At 42.5% G+C, this 12285-nt stretch overlaps 2 protein-coding genes across 2 annotated transcripts in view; both read left to right on the top strand.

The window, feature by feature from the left end:
• The first annotated feature begins 614 nt into the window (after window positions 1–614).
• On the top strand, window positions 615–6041 carry LOC121679951 (TIMELESS-interacting protein-like). The gene is made up of 7 exons (XM_042059040.1): window positions 615–756; window positions 999–1163; window positions 1740–1830; window positions 2190–2265; window positions 4437–4559; window positions 5234–5352; window positions 5570–6041. The coding sequence occupies exons 2-7, from the start codon at window positions 1001–1003 to the stop codon at window positions 5670–5672; spliced, it is 675 nt and encodes a 224-aa protein (XP_041914974.1). The 5' UTR covers window positions 615–756; window positions 999–1000; the 3' UTR covers window positions 5673–6041.
• Window positions 6042–6618: 577 nt separating this feature from the next.
• The window catches only part of megf10 (multiple EGF-like-domains 10), a 65275-nt gene continuing 59608 nt past the window's right edge, over window positions 6619–12285 (top strand). Inside the window, exon 1 of the mRNA XM_042060329.1 lies at window positions 6619–7751. The gene's annotated coding sequence lies outside the window, so the exon portion shown is untranslated. The remainder of the gene's footprint in view (window positions 7752–12285) is intronic.

Genomic DNA, 12285 nt, shown 5'->3' with positions numbered 1-12285 from the left:
CAAAAAATATGCATTGAAACCTATGACGCAAGTGTGACGCCAAAAACCTACTTCAGTCTAGCCTACTTCAGAGTATATTTAATGCAACCACTTGTAGACCTATCTGTAGCCTTTTTATAAATCCAAGAACTCTTTACAATAATTCTGTCGCTCATGGATACGTTTTTTTACGTTTTCACAACAATGTCTACAAGATTAATGTAGGGCTATTCAACCTTTCACAGTATATATATATATATATGAACACAACTCCCCAACTAATGTGATGGGTACAAATAGTTGTTAATGTTCAGGCGCCAGGGCATGTACAGTCTCACACACGGCTAGAAACAGGTAGGCTATTGTTTCAAACATAAAATAACACAAATTAAAACACATTTGCCTGCAACTCATCAAACTGATGCGTAATGGGGGCTGCAGTTTTTTTTTAGTCGTAAATCCTATTGCTTTATTTTAGAAAGCATGTGCCTGTATTGTAGTGATAGTTCCGAAAAGGCTCATTGACCAGACACTATACCATTGCAAGAATGTAGCCTACTTAAAAATAGAACCTAACAACAATCTGACGCACATAACGTAATTATTTGGCTCAGCTTAGCGTCCGCGTGGAGTTTGTTTGGCTTTGGAGTGAGTAGCCACATGGTCTACGGTCGGCGCTTGTTATCCCAGTCATCTCCAGCTCGCAGTTCAGCCGTCCGCGGAATAGGAGCTGGATTGGATAGCTGGATGGACATCCTGACGGTTTCAAAGGGAAAGGTAGACATTTCATTATGGTTCATAAGACAAAGCCTTGAGGCAAGTGATTAGATTTCTGCTGATTACATCGTTCTACAAATGGTTAATGCATTTTTTTTTACAAAGGCCTAAAACCAGTGCGTAGTCTAGGGCTACTCTTTAAACAGCATCATCTTTTTTTCAACGTTTTAGGTATATTGCTGCACCAGATGGCTCTTTAGAACACAGGTAAATACGAATTAATCTGCCGTTTTAAATTACAGGCATGCACAATCCAGCAGAATATTGCCATATTACTGTTCCCCCCTCATACGAAGACCTCGAGGATGAGAAATACCGACCGTTCCCTCCTCCCGTATCCTCGCTTTTTTCACAGTTACCAAGGAAACGGACCACCACATCAGGCAGGAGCGCTGAAGACGATGCTGGTAGGCTAAAATGTTTGCACATGCCACAGCTGTGTTGCTGTATCTTGAATATTTTTCATTTAACCGACTTTAGTTTCTCATTTGCATAGGACTAATATTTGTACCATAGCCAGCCTACAAACTTGCAAACAACTTAATTTGGAAATTGTGCCCGTTTGTCCATATAGTGTGCAACATGTAGCTGCACACGAAACTAGGTATTAGTGTTTTAACATGTTATAGTCATTTCGGCCAATGCTGATAGTTCAATTATACAGGCTGTGGCTTACAGGTAAAATCAGAAAAGACCCTTTTCTTAATGCACATAAACTTGGAGCCAGGTACTGGCACCTTGGCAACATCATTCATCATGTCAGTGTTATTTCTTATAAATATGCATGAACAGTTTCTAGAGCCCAAAGCAATTACTCTAGGCCTGTGATAATTATGTGATCCTGAAGGAAGAGAGAAGCGACAGGAACAGGGTTTACTACTCATGATGTAGCAGTGTAGAAACACTGCACTGATAAAAGCTGCATATTGTAATGAATCTCCTGTAATGTTTGTGAATTAATGTAAAGATGTGTATTGGTGCAGATGAGAAGATTGGGGGCTTCCTCCTCTCACAAATGGAAGAAGAGCCTATGATTTCATGGAGAGAACCTCAGACTGATCTGGACATTGAAAAGTCAGTAAAGGAATGAAATCATCAACTGTCACCATACTAATTTACTACATTTGTGACATAACAGCAATCATTTGCATCATAGGCGAGACTTTATGAAAATAAATCTGTGTTATTGTTTTTAATACAAATGCATATATTCAATGAAAATTCATGCCTTTGAAATTTGCCATTTTGGTTATCCATCCTTTTGAAGATTTGACAATAATTGTAAGAGATGCCTCTCAACACCATTTCTTCAAATACATTGCTGCCACCTATAGGTGTTTTTGATAATTACACCAAATATTTGACCATTAGGAGAGGAGAGGTCATAAATATATACTATGGGAAAAACGTATTTCTCATCTTTGTTATGGTAGACTTTTGTCTGAGAAGGGCCTTTCTGCTCTGTGGGATGTTCTCTGTAACACGACTTTTAAAGGACAAGGCTTTGAGGTAAGAAAGGTCTTTCTTTATTTATAATATTTTCATTTAATGACAATATTACGCGTGTGAAGCTTTATCCATTTGTGGAGTAGGCTATTTTATTACACCCTTTTTCACTAGTGCGATTTTGAACAGCACAGTATTACATATTTGCTGAAGCACATCTATTAAATGTTGATTGCGTTGATTTGCATTGGAGCATACCATTTTAATAGCCCACACATCTATTTTCACAATTTGTTTATCTTAGTATAGAACTAAATGTTTGTCCTTTTGAAATAATTCAGTTAAACCTGCTGTATGCATCCTTCACCACTGAATAGCCTGCTTACGTAATTGTGTAATTGCATTGCAAACATAATTGGATATTAAAGATAAATGGGCGGAAGGAGTGTGTGCATGTGTACAACTGAGATGTTACTGGGACAGGATTACGTCTAGGTAGGCATATGCTGCAGCTGTTTTTGTGAATGAAAGTGTGCCACTTCCCTCTCTCGAGATATGTAGACTAATCTACCTGTACCTACCTAGTGCTTGAGAAAATCTCATTCAGAAAATCTCATCTCAAATTTCCATACGAAATAAGAGTCCATATGGTGAGTCCTCACCATGCTCCTTGGCAGTCCCTTTCTTGTTGAGGGATGTGACAAGCACAGCCTGTGCAGTGCACCAGTTTCACCCACTGAGTCAGTGGTGGTGAGAGTGTGTGTGACGTGTTACCATGCACTCAATCACTTCCGTTGTGTGTGTGTGTGTGTGTGTGTGTGTGTGTGTGTGTGTGTGCGCTCAGTTGGTGGTAACTTTTCATAAACTGAAAGTATATGCAAGTATAGTGCTTAGCATATTTCAAGTTGTTCAAGTTCATTGTGTGAACAGTGGGTGTGTGAGTTCCAGTCATTTGGAATGTGCATATCATGTATAATTGTGGTGTGATATGTTGTGTGTGGAAGTGTTAGTGACATTGTTAATCCAAGGTACAGACTGAAGTTTCTGTAAGACGCTTTGGTCCAAATTAGCAAACAAACTAAGTGGCAAAATCCTTTCCAAAAACCAACCAAAATGTCTTTCTAAATACCAACAACCAACTGCCTCATAATTTATACCTTAAAAATGGTTAAACCCTACAAATTCTTTCTAAGTGAAAATATGCTATACTATGCAATCACACTTGCAGTGCAGTCACTCAGCAATACAGTCACTCAGCACTAAACATGCAAAATTGCAGAGGAAATTGATGATGCATGGAGTTCTCAGCTGTAGCTGCAGGTCATATAGTTCACACCCTTTACCCAGAACCACTGGCTTGTCCATAAGTCTCTTTTATTGCCCAGTGTATTAGTCCAGCTAAGGTGTCAGTCGGTAGTGGGATTAGGGCCGCAGTCAGTGTACCAGGGCTGTGTGTTACTACACGTGTATAGATTGGTAGCACGCTGGGGGAAATGTTTACTTTGCTCTAATTCTCCAAGTGCGTAAGCAAGGAGTGGCCGCCCCTCTCCAGGCGGACTTAAGTTTGCTTTCAGGGCCCGGGCAGTGAGGGCAAGGACGGTACATACCGTAATCCCTCTCTGTCCGTATAGCGGCCATCTGAGCACTCTGTCTCAGCACTCTCTCTCTCTCTTTCTCTCTCTCTCTCTCTGTTCCCCTCCAAGGCCTGAGGCTGAGCTTGAGGGAAGCCTGAAAATAAAACTGACCCCAAGTGTGTGTGAGCTGGATTACCGAAAAGCCCCTTCACTGCCTCTTAAAATAGCACCTGGCCCAGGGTGTCAATCATACGTCACCAGCAGCCGCTATTGGCCCAGCCAGCTAATCCGTGGGTCTTATTGGTGGAGGAGACTTTTAATGGCAGGCGGGCACCTGCCATCTGTGCATCTACTTGCACTTTGTCTGATTGAGGGTTGGGATTGCTGGATTTGATTAGGTATTTCAAGGTACCGCGTGTAGGTTAGTTGAAGGTTAAAGACTTAGGGAAGAACTTTTTGCAGTACTGTTATTGACTTGAAATTTTCATTTTGGGCATTATTATTTATTGTAGTGTCTAATTATGAATCAATTATCCACTGGCTAACACCTTATTCAGTCAACTAAATAAATAGAGAAATGAATCCACAAGGTGATGAAGTTTGGTCTGTGGTGTTGTCCGTGAAATAATCTCAGTTTCCTTTGCATATGTGTCCATTCAGGTGGAAAACCTGCATACTCTCCTGGGAGAAGTGGAACACTGGGCCTGTCAGCTGTATCCCCAACATACATTTGATGAGCTCGTCTCTCAGTTAGAGAACTTGGGCGACCACTCAGCCATACTGGTAGCTTCTACCCCATCTCTTTTAAATGCACATAGTCATACTTTTAAGACTAAATGATTGCACATGCATAGCTCTGTACACCTGTGTTCTCCAACAGAGCACCTTAGAAAGATGCTTGCCACAGCAGGGATTGTAGTTCTCTCAACTGCTTATAACAACACTATAAGCAGTGGTTGCAACAGCAGTGACCCCTACTGGTTTGTTGTTGACATTAGAACAAACTGACGACTCCTGTTGTGGGGTGCGAGGAAATAGTGATTCCCACAGTAAAACTACAGTACTCAATGCATTTTATTATGTGCTGCTTTAGTACAAGTCTACACCTGTTTGATGTTGGCATCCTCTCAGGTATCAGAAAGACTGACTGACTTGATCTGGCTGGATAAACAATAGTCATTCCCATGTCTGGCGCAGATATTTTACTCATAGCTTGAACTAATGGTGCCACTGAGAACTGACCGTGCAAAAGCTTTTTTTGCAGACTGCCATTGCCACTGGCTCATACTGGTTCATCTGAGGCAATGCAGCACGCACTGCATGCTACACCTCGTGGTCCTTTTTCATTCTCTCTCTCTCGTCTCAGGTCGTGCGCCGTCTCTGTTGGTCATGCGGCCGTGGGTGGGTGTAGAGCTGTGCTGTCGTTCAAGTGTCCTTTACTTTTACTATTCCTCCAGGGCCGCGTGAGAAGTTTGCACCAGGAGACGCCACCGTCCAACTTCACCCAGCCTGGAAGTGTTGACCTAGAGGAGGCATGTGAGTCGCCACTGTTGAGTGATTCAGAGGAGGGGCAGGGGTGAGCAACACTTCCAGCGAAATCCACAGGAATCTTTTCATAACTCGTTCATGACACAACCAGATACTGCTTAATGCTGGATTAATTCTGTTATATTCCTGGGAATAAATAAATGGGACGTTTAGCCATATTAGACCTCATGAAGACACTTTTGTATTAATATATAACCTTTTTCACAGTGTTGTCCACCTTTTTCTGTTATCTGCTTTCCCAACAGCACCACTCAAAGACAAATTCTCGGAGCAAAGAAAATGCCTGATAAGGAGTCTCATGTAGGAGGAGGTGTGGCGAGAACTCAGGATCTTTTATCTACAGGATGAGGAGTGTCGCACCGCAGAGATGTTGGATGTTGTGACCTTTTTGGGGGGGATGTATGCATTTTTCAAACATATACTTCACTTGTCACATGCTTTTTATGCTGGAGCTCACCCCTCTCTCGCTGGCAGTTTATAATGTGTCTGCTGCCTAGGGGAAAACAGTTAATTGGCATGAACTGCAGTCAGATTAAATGGGTCATCTCAGCCATTGAAATCAAATTGATTTTAAACACCCTCTGTAAATCCATGTATGTCTTTATGTGGTGCACTGTCCTGTCTAAGACATTAACAAATAACATTTAATTTGACAAACTGAGCAGACACATTTTGAAGGAGAAATTAGAAAATGGTTATGCTGGTTTCTGAGTGGATTGTGTGGTATTACATTTATTCATTTAACAGACACTGTTGTCCAAAGTGACAATTATAATACAAGGTCAAGGGATTACATATCCCCCCCCCCTCCCCCCGCCTAACCTGACCCTAGCCAGATGAATTTCACTCCGCCTAGCTCCACTCATCCATCTAGAACCGATCCATTGAAGTGTTGCTTCAGAAGGCTGGGCCTAATCAAAAAATGCTTGCATATGATTGAATAAGCCACTTGTCCGTCATCTATTGACGTGCTACTTCAACCACTCACATCGAAGCCAACCCGTGACGCTAATAACAGTGTCACAGTCGATTCTACGCTATGTCACATCTATGAAACTCCCGCCCTGCGTCCTGATTGGCTGAACCATAAAGTCGATTGCAGAAATCACTCTCAATGGAAGAGGTCCCAGATGGATGTGAGTGAAGCTAGGCGGAGCTAAGCGGAACGAAATTCATCTGGCTAGGGTCAGGTTACCCCCCGCCTGCAATCAGAATTTCTGGAATATGGAATTTTGGAAAATCTATTCCAGACATGGGAGTCAGGGACTCATTTTGCTTGCTTGAGTAGCCCACCTTCAATGCCCATTTATTCATCTCCCGCTTTAAAAAAGTATAAGATTCTTGAATACTACACGGCTGCTCAGAATAAATAATTGGTCGGTATAATGTAGCCTAGCATTCATTATATAGTAAGTCATGGAAACTCAGGTTTTCTGTCAGGGAAAAGTCCTGGAATTGTACATCTCACGTAGGCTAGAGTGGAAACCTTAGCCTATGTGATCAGTTGTTACATTAATGTGTAGACTGGGCTGTAACCATGCATTTGGGGTGGCTTCCAGGCTAATTAAGTTGCCACACTCAGGCTACATCCTAGTCCATTTGTTCAGTATACTATTCTCACAACGAATGCCCAGTCTCAACACCACAAAGGGTTTTCAACGATAGAGGGCGCCAAATGAGCGAATAAGTAGGATACAAATGAGCACTGCACTAGCCTGTGCCCGCCACCGTGCTGAAGCATCCAAGTAGGCTACTGACAATTTAAAGGACAATTTAAAAAGTAGCCTACACTCGTCTTGTCAAAATATTCAACATATTTGGTATAGCCTATTTCATTAAATAATGGATTTCAAAGGCAAGTTTAAAGGTATTTTTTTTATAATTCGATCCGTCGATTCTTAATTCTTTTAGGTTTAATTTGTTTGTGCCACTGTGTTTTCAATGTAGGCCAACTTCACATCAAAGCAATCCATTAATCATTTTCTCAATTAGCTTATTTATCATTCTATAAAGCCTTTCTCCACCCAGCCCCGTCTCACACAAAAAAGGTCCCCGGTAGTGGATGTCTTCACGTCTCCTTGCATCTTCATCACAATTGCCATGCTCATTGGCTGCAAGGCAATGAGGTCATGACAAGCATTGAACTGGTGTTTTCGTTTCTCGACTCGAACCAAGTTCAAATCTTCCCTCTTGAAAGAGAGGGGATGCGCATCAACTTTCCTTGGAACTTCTTTTACTTCTAAAAGTTTGAAATCGCCGTTCTCCAGGACCTACTTTCTTTGAGCTTTTTGCGGAAATTGTGCTGTACATCACATTCTTCCACAAGTTTACCTTTTCGAACGGGCAATTTCATAAACTTAATTTGAAGGAAGCTGCTCTATCTTGGATCCATGAGCGTGGTGAAGACGTAAACATTTGCGTGATAAGGTAGGCTTTGCGGTTCATAAATGGCAATATGCCTATTTTCTATAAGGATACCTTCCATATCATATACATTGCAAAGTTGTTATCCTGCACTAGGCTACCATTAGTGGTGTGCACCTGATTTTCAGCATAAACTACTGCAGCAGTAGATTAACTGTTGCCGCTTAATTAGACAGAGATCGCTTAACCCCAGATATTAGTTACACGTTTTAATGGACTAGAATCTCATACTGGCATTTTAGAGGTAGGCTATTGGTTTTTCATATCAGGGTGACCAGGGGGTTGAACGACAGATTCATAATCTGCAACGGAGAAACTTTTGTTTTTTTCTGTTGCCCTTTAAATTGGAAGTGACTTCTTGCACCAATTTTTAGTTTTTTTGTAAACTATTATTTGTTTGTTTACATTTGTTTTAACTATAGATGGCATTTTCTTTCATTTAATCAGGCTGAAATTGAATTGCTTTCTGAATTGAACTGAATTCCTTTTGGTAAAATATGTGTAAATTCATTTGACAATGGCATACATAGGCCTTTATTTGTTGTGTACTTGTATGTATGTCTGTACAATAGAAGTCATTATTTATTCAAACAGTGCTGTTTTATGATTTTTTAAAAAATATATCTGGATTACCTTGTTTACCTCAAGTACGGCAACTTTCACCAAATCTCTCTCTCTTTCTCTCTCTCTGATTCACACACACACATAGAGGAGAGAGAGAGAATGAGAGAGAGAGAGAGAGAGGAAGAAGTAACACAATTGAAAAAGCAAAACAGAAATTGTACTTGGACATGCTTTTTGTGTTTCTGCCAGTGTAAATAATAATGATGGGTTAATATCTTTACTGGCCTTTGAGGGCGAGTGGACTGACATGAATAGAGGAAGCTTGTGACAAGTTAACATAAAAGAATGTGCAGCCCATCATTAAATAAAGCCATGGCTTTGGGGCAGAACTATTTCTGTGGAAGGAAATCTTGCTGCCAGTGCCCTGAGGGGCTGGTGCGTAGATGGGAGAGAAAGGCTCCCGCAGACATTGTCCCGCTGTCTCGGTCATGTGACTCGCACTGAATGGGACCCTGAACACAGCAGGGTCCCAGCGAGAGTGACACACACACACACACACACACACACACACAAATACTAATCGGGTTACACACACGCTTAGATGAGAGTTGAGATTACCGGAGTCAATGGTGGAGGTCAGATGTTGATATGTGTCGATGCGTCACTGGAGCGTGAACAATATGTAGATGTGAACAAGGTGTAGATTGCTATCACAGTGAGCCAGTGCTATACAGTAGAAGAGGGTGTTAAGATGGCGGTTTGTTTAGATGGCATTCAGTGACTTGATTAATCTGTATAAAAAAAGTTGGTTTACAATGACAATTATCTCTGCAGAACTGACAAGTGGCATGATAAAGTAGAAAATAAATTATGCTATCTGGCATTCTATAGCAAGGTCTGTATGAATTACTTCCCTAACTTCCCTTACTTGGGGCAGCCGTGACCTACTGGTTAAGGCTTCGGACTTGTAAGCGGAGGGTTGCCGGTTCGAACCCCGACCAGTAGGCACGGCTGAAGTGCCCTTGAGCAAGGCACCTAACCCCTCACTGCTCCCCGAGCGCCGCTGTTGTTGCAGGCAGCTCACTGCGCCGGGATTAGTGTGTGCTTCACCTCACTGTGTGTTCACTGTGCGCTGAGTGTGTTTCACTAATTCACAGATTGGGATAAATGCAGAGACCAAATTTCCCTCACGGGATCAAAAGAGTATATATACTTATACTTATACAGTACTTTCCACTAAACACTTGCTACACTTTCCTGCTGACCTGAACAGTAGACACTGGACCAGGGTAAAGAACCGAATTTAACCACAGCTCAGAACTGAATTTTGAATTGCTATGAAGGTCCATCTTTGCATGGAATAAAACTACCCCCTTTTCAGTCAGATCAAGAGTGCAGAGTGTTGACCAGGTTAGGTCTGGTGAGCGCAATAAAATATCATAAGAAATGTTTATAGCATTGACCATATTATTATTGTAATACGGGCTCCAGTTTGTGTTTGGGAGTGGCGAAAACCTCCAGCTGGTAGCAATAAAAGCAACATTATTCCTCCTCATAATTAAAGGGCAACGCAAGGACCCGGTTTTGAAAAGGATAAAAATAAACAAGGCTGTTTGCAGATGGTTCCAAATATTCTCCATGCAAGAGAAAGAGAAAGAGAGAGAGAGAGAACTACAGATTTGGACTACAGTCTTCCCACACAAGCAACAGTATGTGGAATGCATGGGACTGTGAGGCTAATCTGTAGTGGATTACGACACATTAAGATAGTATCCACAGCGAGACACACCGCTTATCCTGTCAGTAGATTATGTGCCAGTACAAGGCAAAGGACCACACGGTTGATTGAAGGGTGATCCATTAACTTTTGTTCACATCAGGAATTGCGTCAAATTACGACTGACGTGCCTCAGTTAATGTTGTTATGAGTATTTGCGTTTTTAGAGAGGGGGGGGGGGGGTGCTTAGGAGGGATGCTTAGCCTGAGGGGCCGAGACAAATGGTGATGTTACCGTGATTGACAGGAACACATGGGAGTGTTTACTGGCCAGCGCGCTGGGAGGGGGCGGGAAGTCAGCGACCCCTACAAAAGAAACGGCGCCTTGTAAAAACCCTCCCACAGCTCTGAGAGCTCATCATTTCCTAGTGCACCCGATGCCTCCCTGATCGCTGCACCACCACACTCTGTTTTCCACTAAACATCAAGAGCTGCCAACATAAGCCTCACTTCACTAGCAATCTGCAGCATTTCTCTCTCCATCTTCCTTTCTCTCTCTGTTCCTCTCCATCTGTCTCCATGGAGAGCTCATCCTCCTTTTCCCAGCAGTCCACAGGTCCCTAGTGTTATCGAGGAACCATCTCTCCCCCTGGTCATACCGTAGATTGTGTTTCCTCTGCAGAGAATAGAAAAGGGACTACTTTCTTTGTTGTGGTTGTTTTTGTTCTGATCCGATGGCAGGGAAAGCCTTAAATTACAGCTGATCTTTTATATCCATGCCTGGCTTTGGTGGTCTGTGCCAAAAGAGGTATCAGCCACAGGGAGACAAGCTTCATATCTGTGGCCGTTTCATGACCGCCTCATACTGGGAACTTGCTACAGACTAAACCTGTGCTCTTAAGTAATGAAGAGATCATTATTTTTAGATAACGCAGCTGGATTGTGATGTTAATGGTGTACGGTCTCACACTGTAGTGTGTATCCTACATCCAAAATGCTTAAGTCACTCTTGCCTCGGATCCTTTTGGAGCTTATAGAGATGACTGAGGATAATGGATTCATTACACATGATACATACATGTGATGTAAAATGTACATATACACTATGTAAAGGAGTGACTCAAAGGTAGATTTTTAAATGACCTGGTTTTGTACCATGGTTATGTACCATTCTGAACCAAACAGGAACAGACTAGATTGTAAGTTCCTGCATTATATTAGCTGGATAGGACAACAGCTACAACTAATGCCAGGTAGGAATGAATGCAGTCCGGGTAATTGGTGATGATTGGTCACTAATGAATAGCCTATATGTTTGAGGTTTGTGGTTGTGGTTTGCACTTAACTGTCTACAACATTGTATGTGCCCTCTTCCAACGTCTGGTGCAGTATGAAACATTATCTTATAAGACCAGGTCTGTCAGCATGGTGGCAACAAGACTTGAGACTGAAGACAAAACAGCCATTTCCTGTTCTGCCTTTGCCAGACACTGGTCATATTACCCCAAAACTGTCTGAGCTCTCTTGATGTTGAAGGCTGAGGGTCTGCTCCAGATCCTTCCGGGCCCAACCACCTTCTGAAAGATTTAACATTAGGTAAATCCATATGCTTGATGCTGGCATCGATACAACATGTGGGCCTGGAATCAGAGATCACCTTTACCCCTTTGCTGAGTGCTCGCATGGAAACTCACGTCAATTCTTTTCTTTCTGTAAAGGAGGTACTTCAAAGTTAGAGTTTTTGCACCTGAGATTCTTCTGGCCTTTTCAGACATTTAGCTTGTTCCTTAAAAGATAGGGGGAAAAGGTCAAGGAGCTTGCATACCACAGGACTGTACAGTGTTTCTGAAAGGCACCACCTGTCCCTGTAAATGCAGACAGATGGATATTTGAAGAAAGAGGGTATTAATGTAGTGTCCTTTTTGGGTTTTAATGAGACCCGCGAGTAGCAACCCTCAGAGACAGCTGACCCCCACCCCCCCAACATGTGCACACCCCTCACCACACACACACACAGATGCACGCACGCCAAACACACACAGATGCATGCACACCGCACGCACACACACACACACACACACACACACACACACACACCACACATACACAGACGCACGCACGCCACATGCACACACACACATGCAAGCACACGCACACATACACACCAGAATCTTCTGGTCCAAGAGCTCTGGGAGACAAGGGAGAGGACAGCCCTGTGACTAGCAAGCTAATTGGGCCCGATGGCTCAGAGTGGCAT

Source organism: Alosa sapidissima, chromosome 13 (assembly GCF_018492685.1).
Source record: "Alosa sapidissima isolate fAloSap1 chromosome 13, fAloSap1.pri, whole genome shotgun sequence".
NCBI classification, from domain to species: domain Eukaryota; kingdom Metazoa; phylum Chordata; class Actinopteri; order Clupeiformes; family Clupeidae; genus Alosa; species Alosa sapidissima.
The sequence above is the reverse complement of the archived record's forward strand: the minus strand, read 5'-3'. Positions and strand labels throughout refer to the sequence as shown.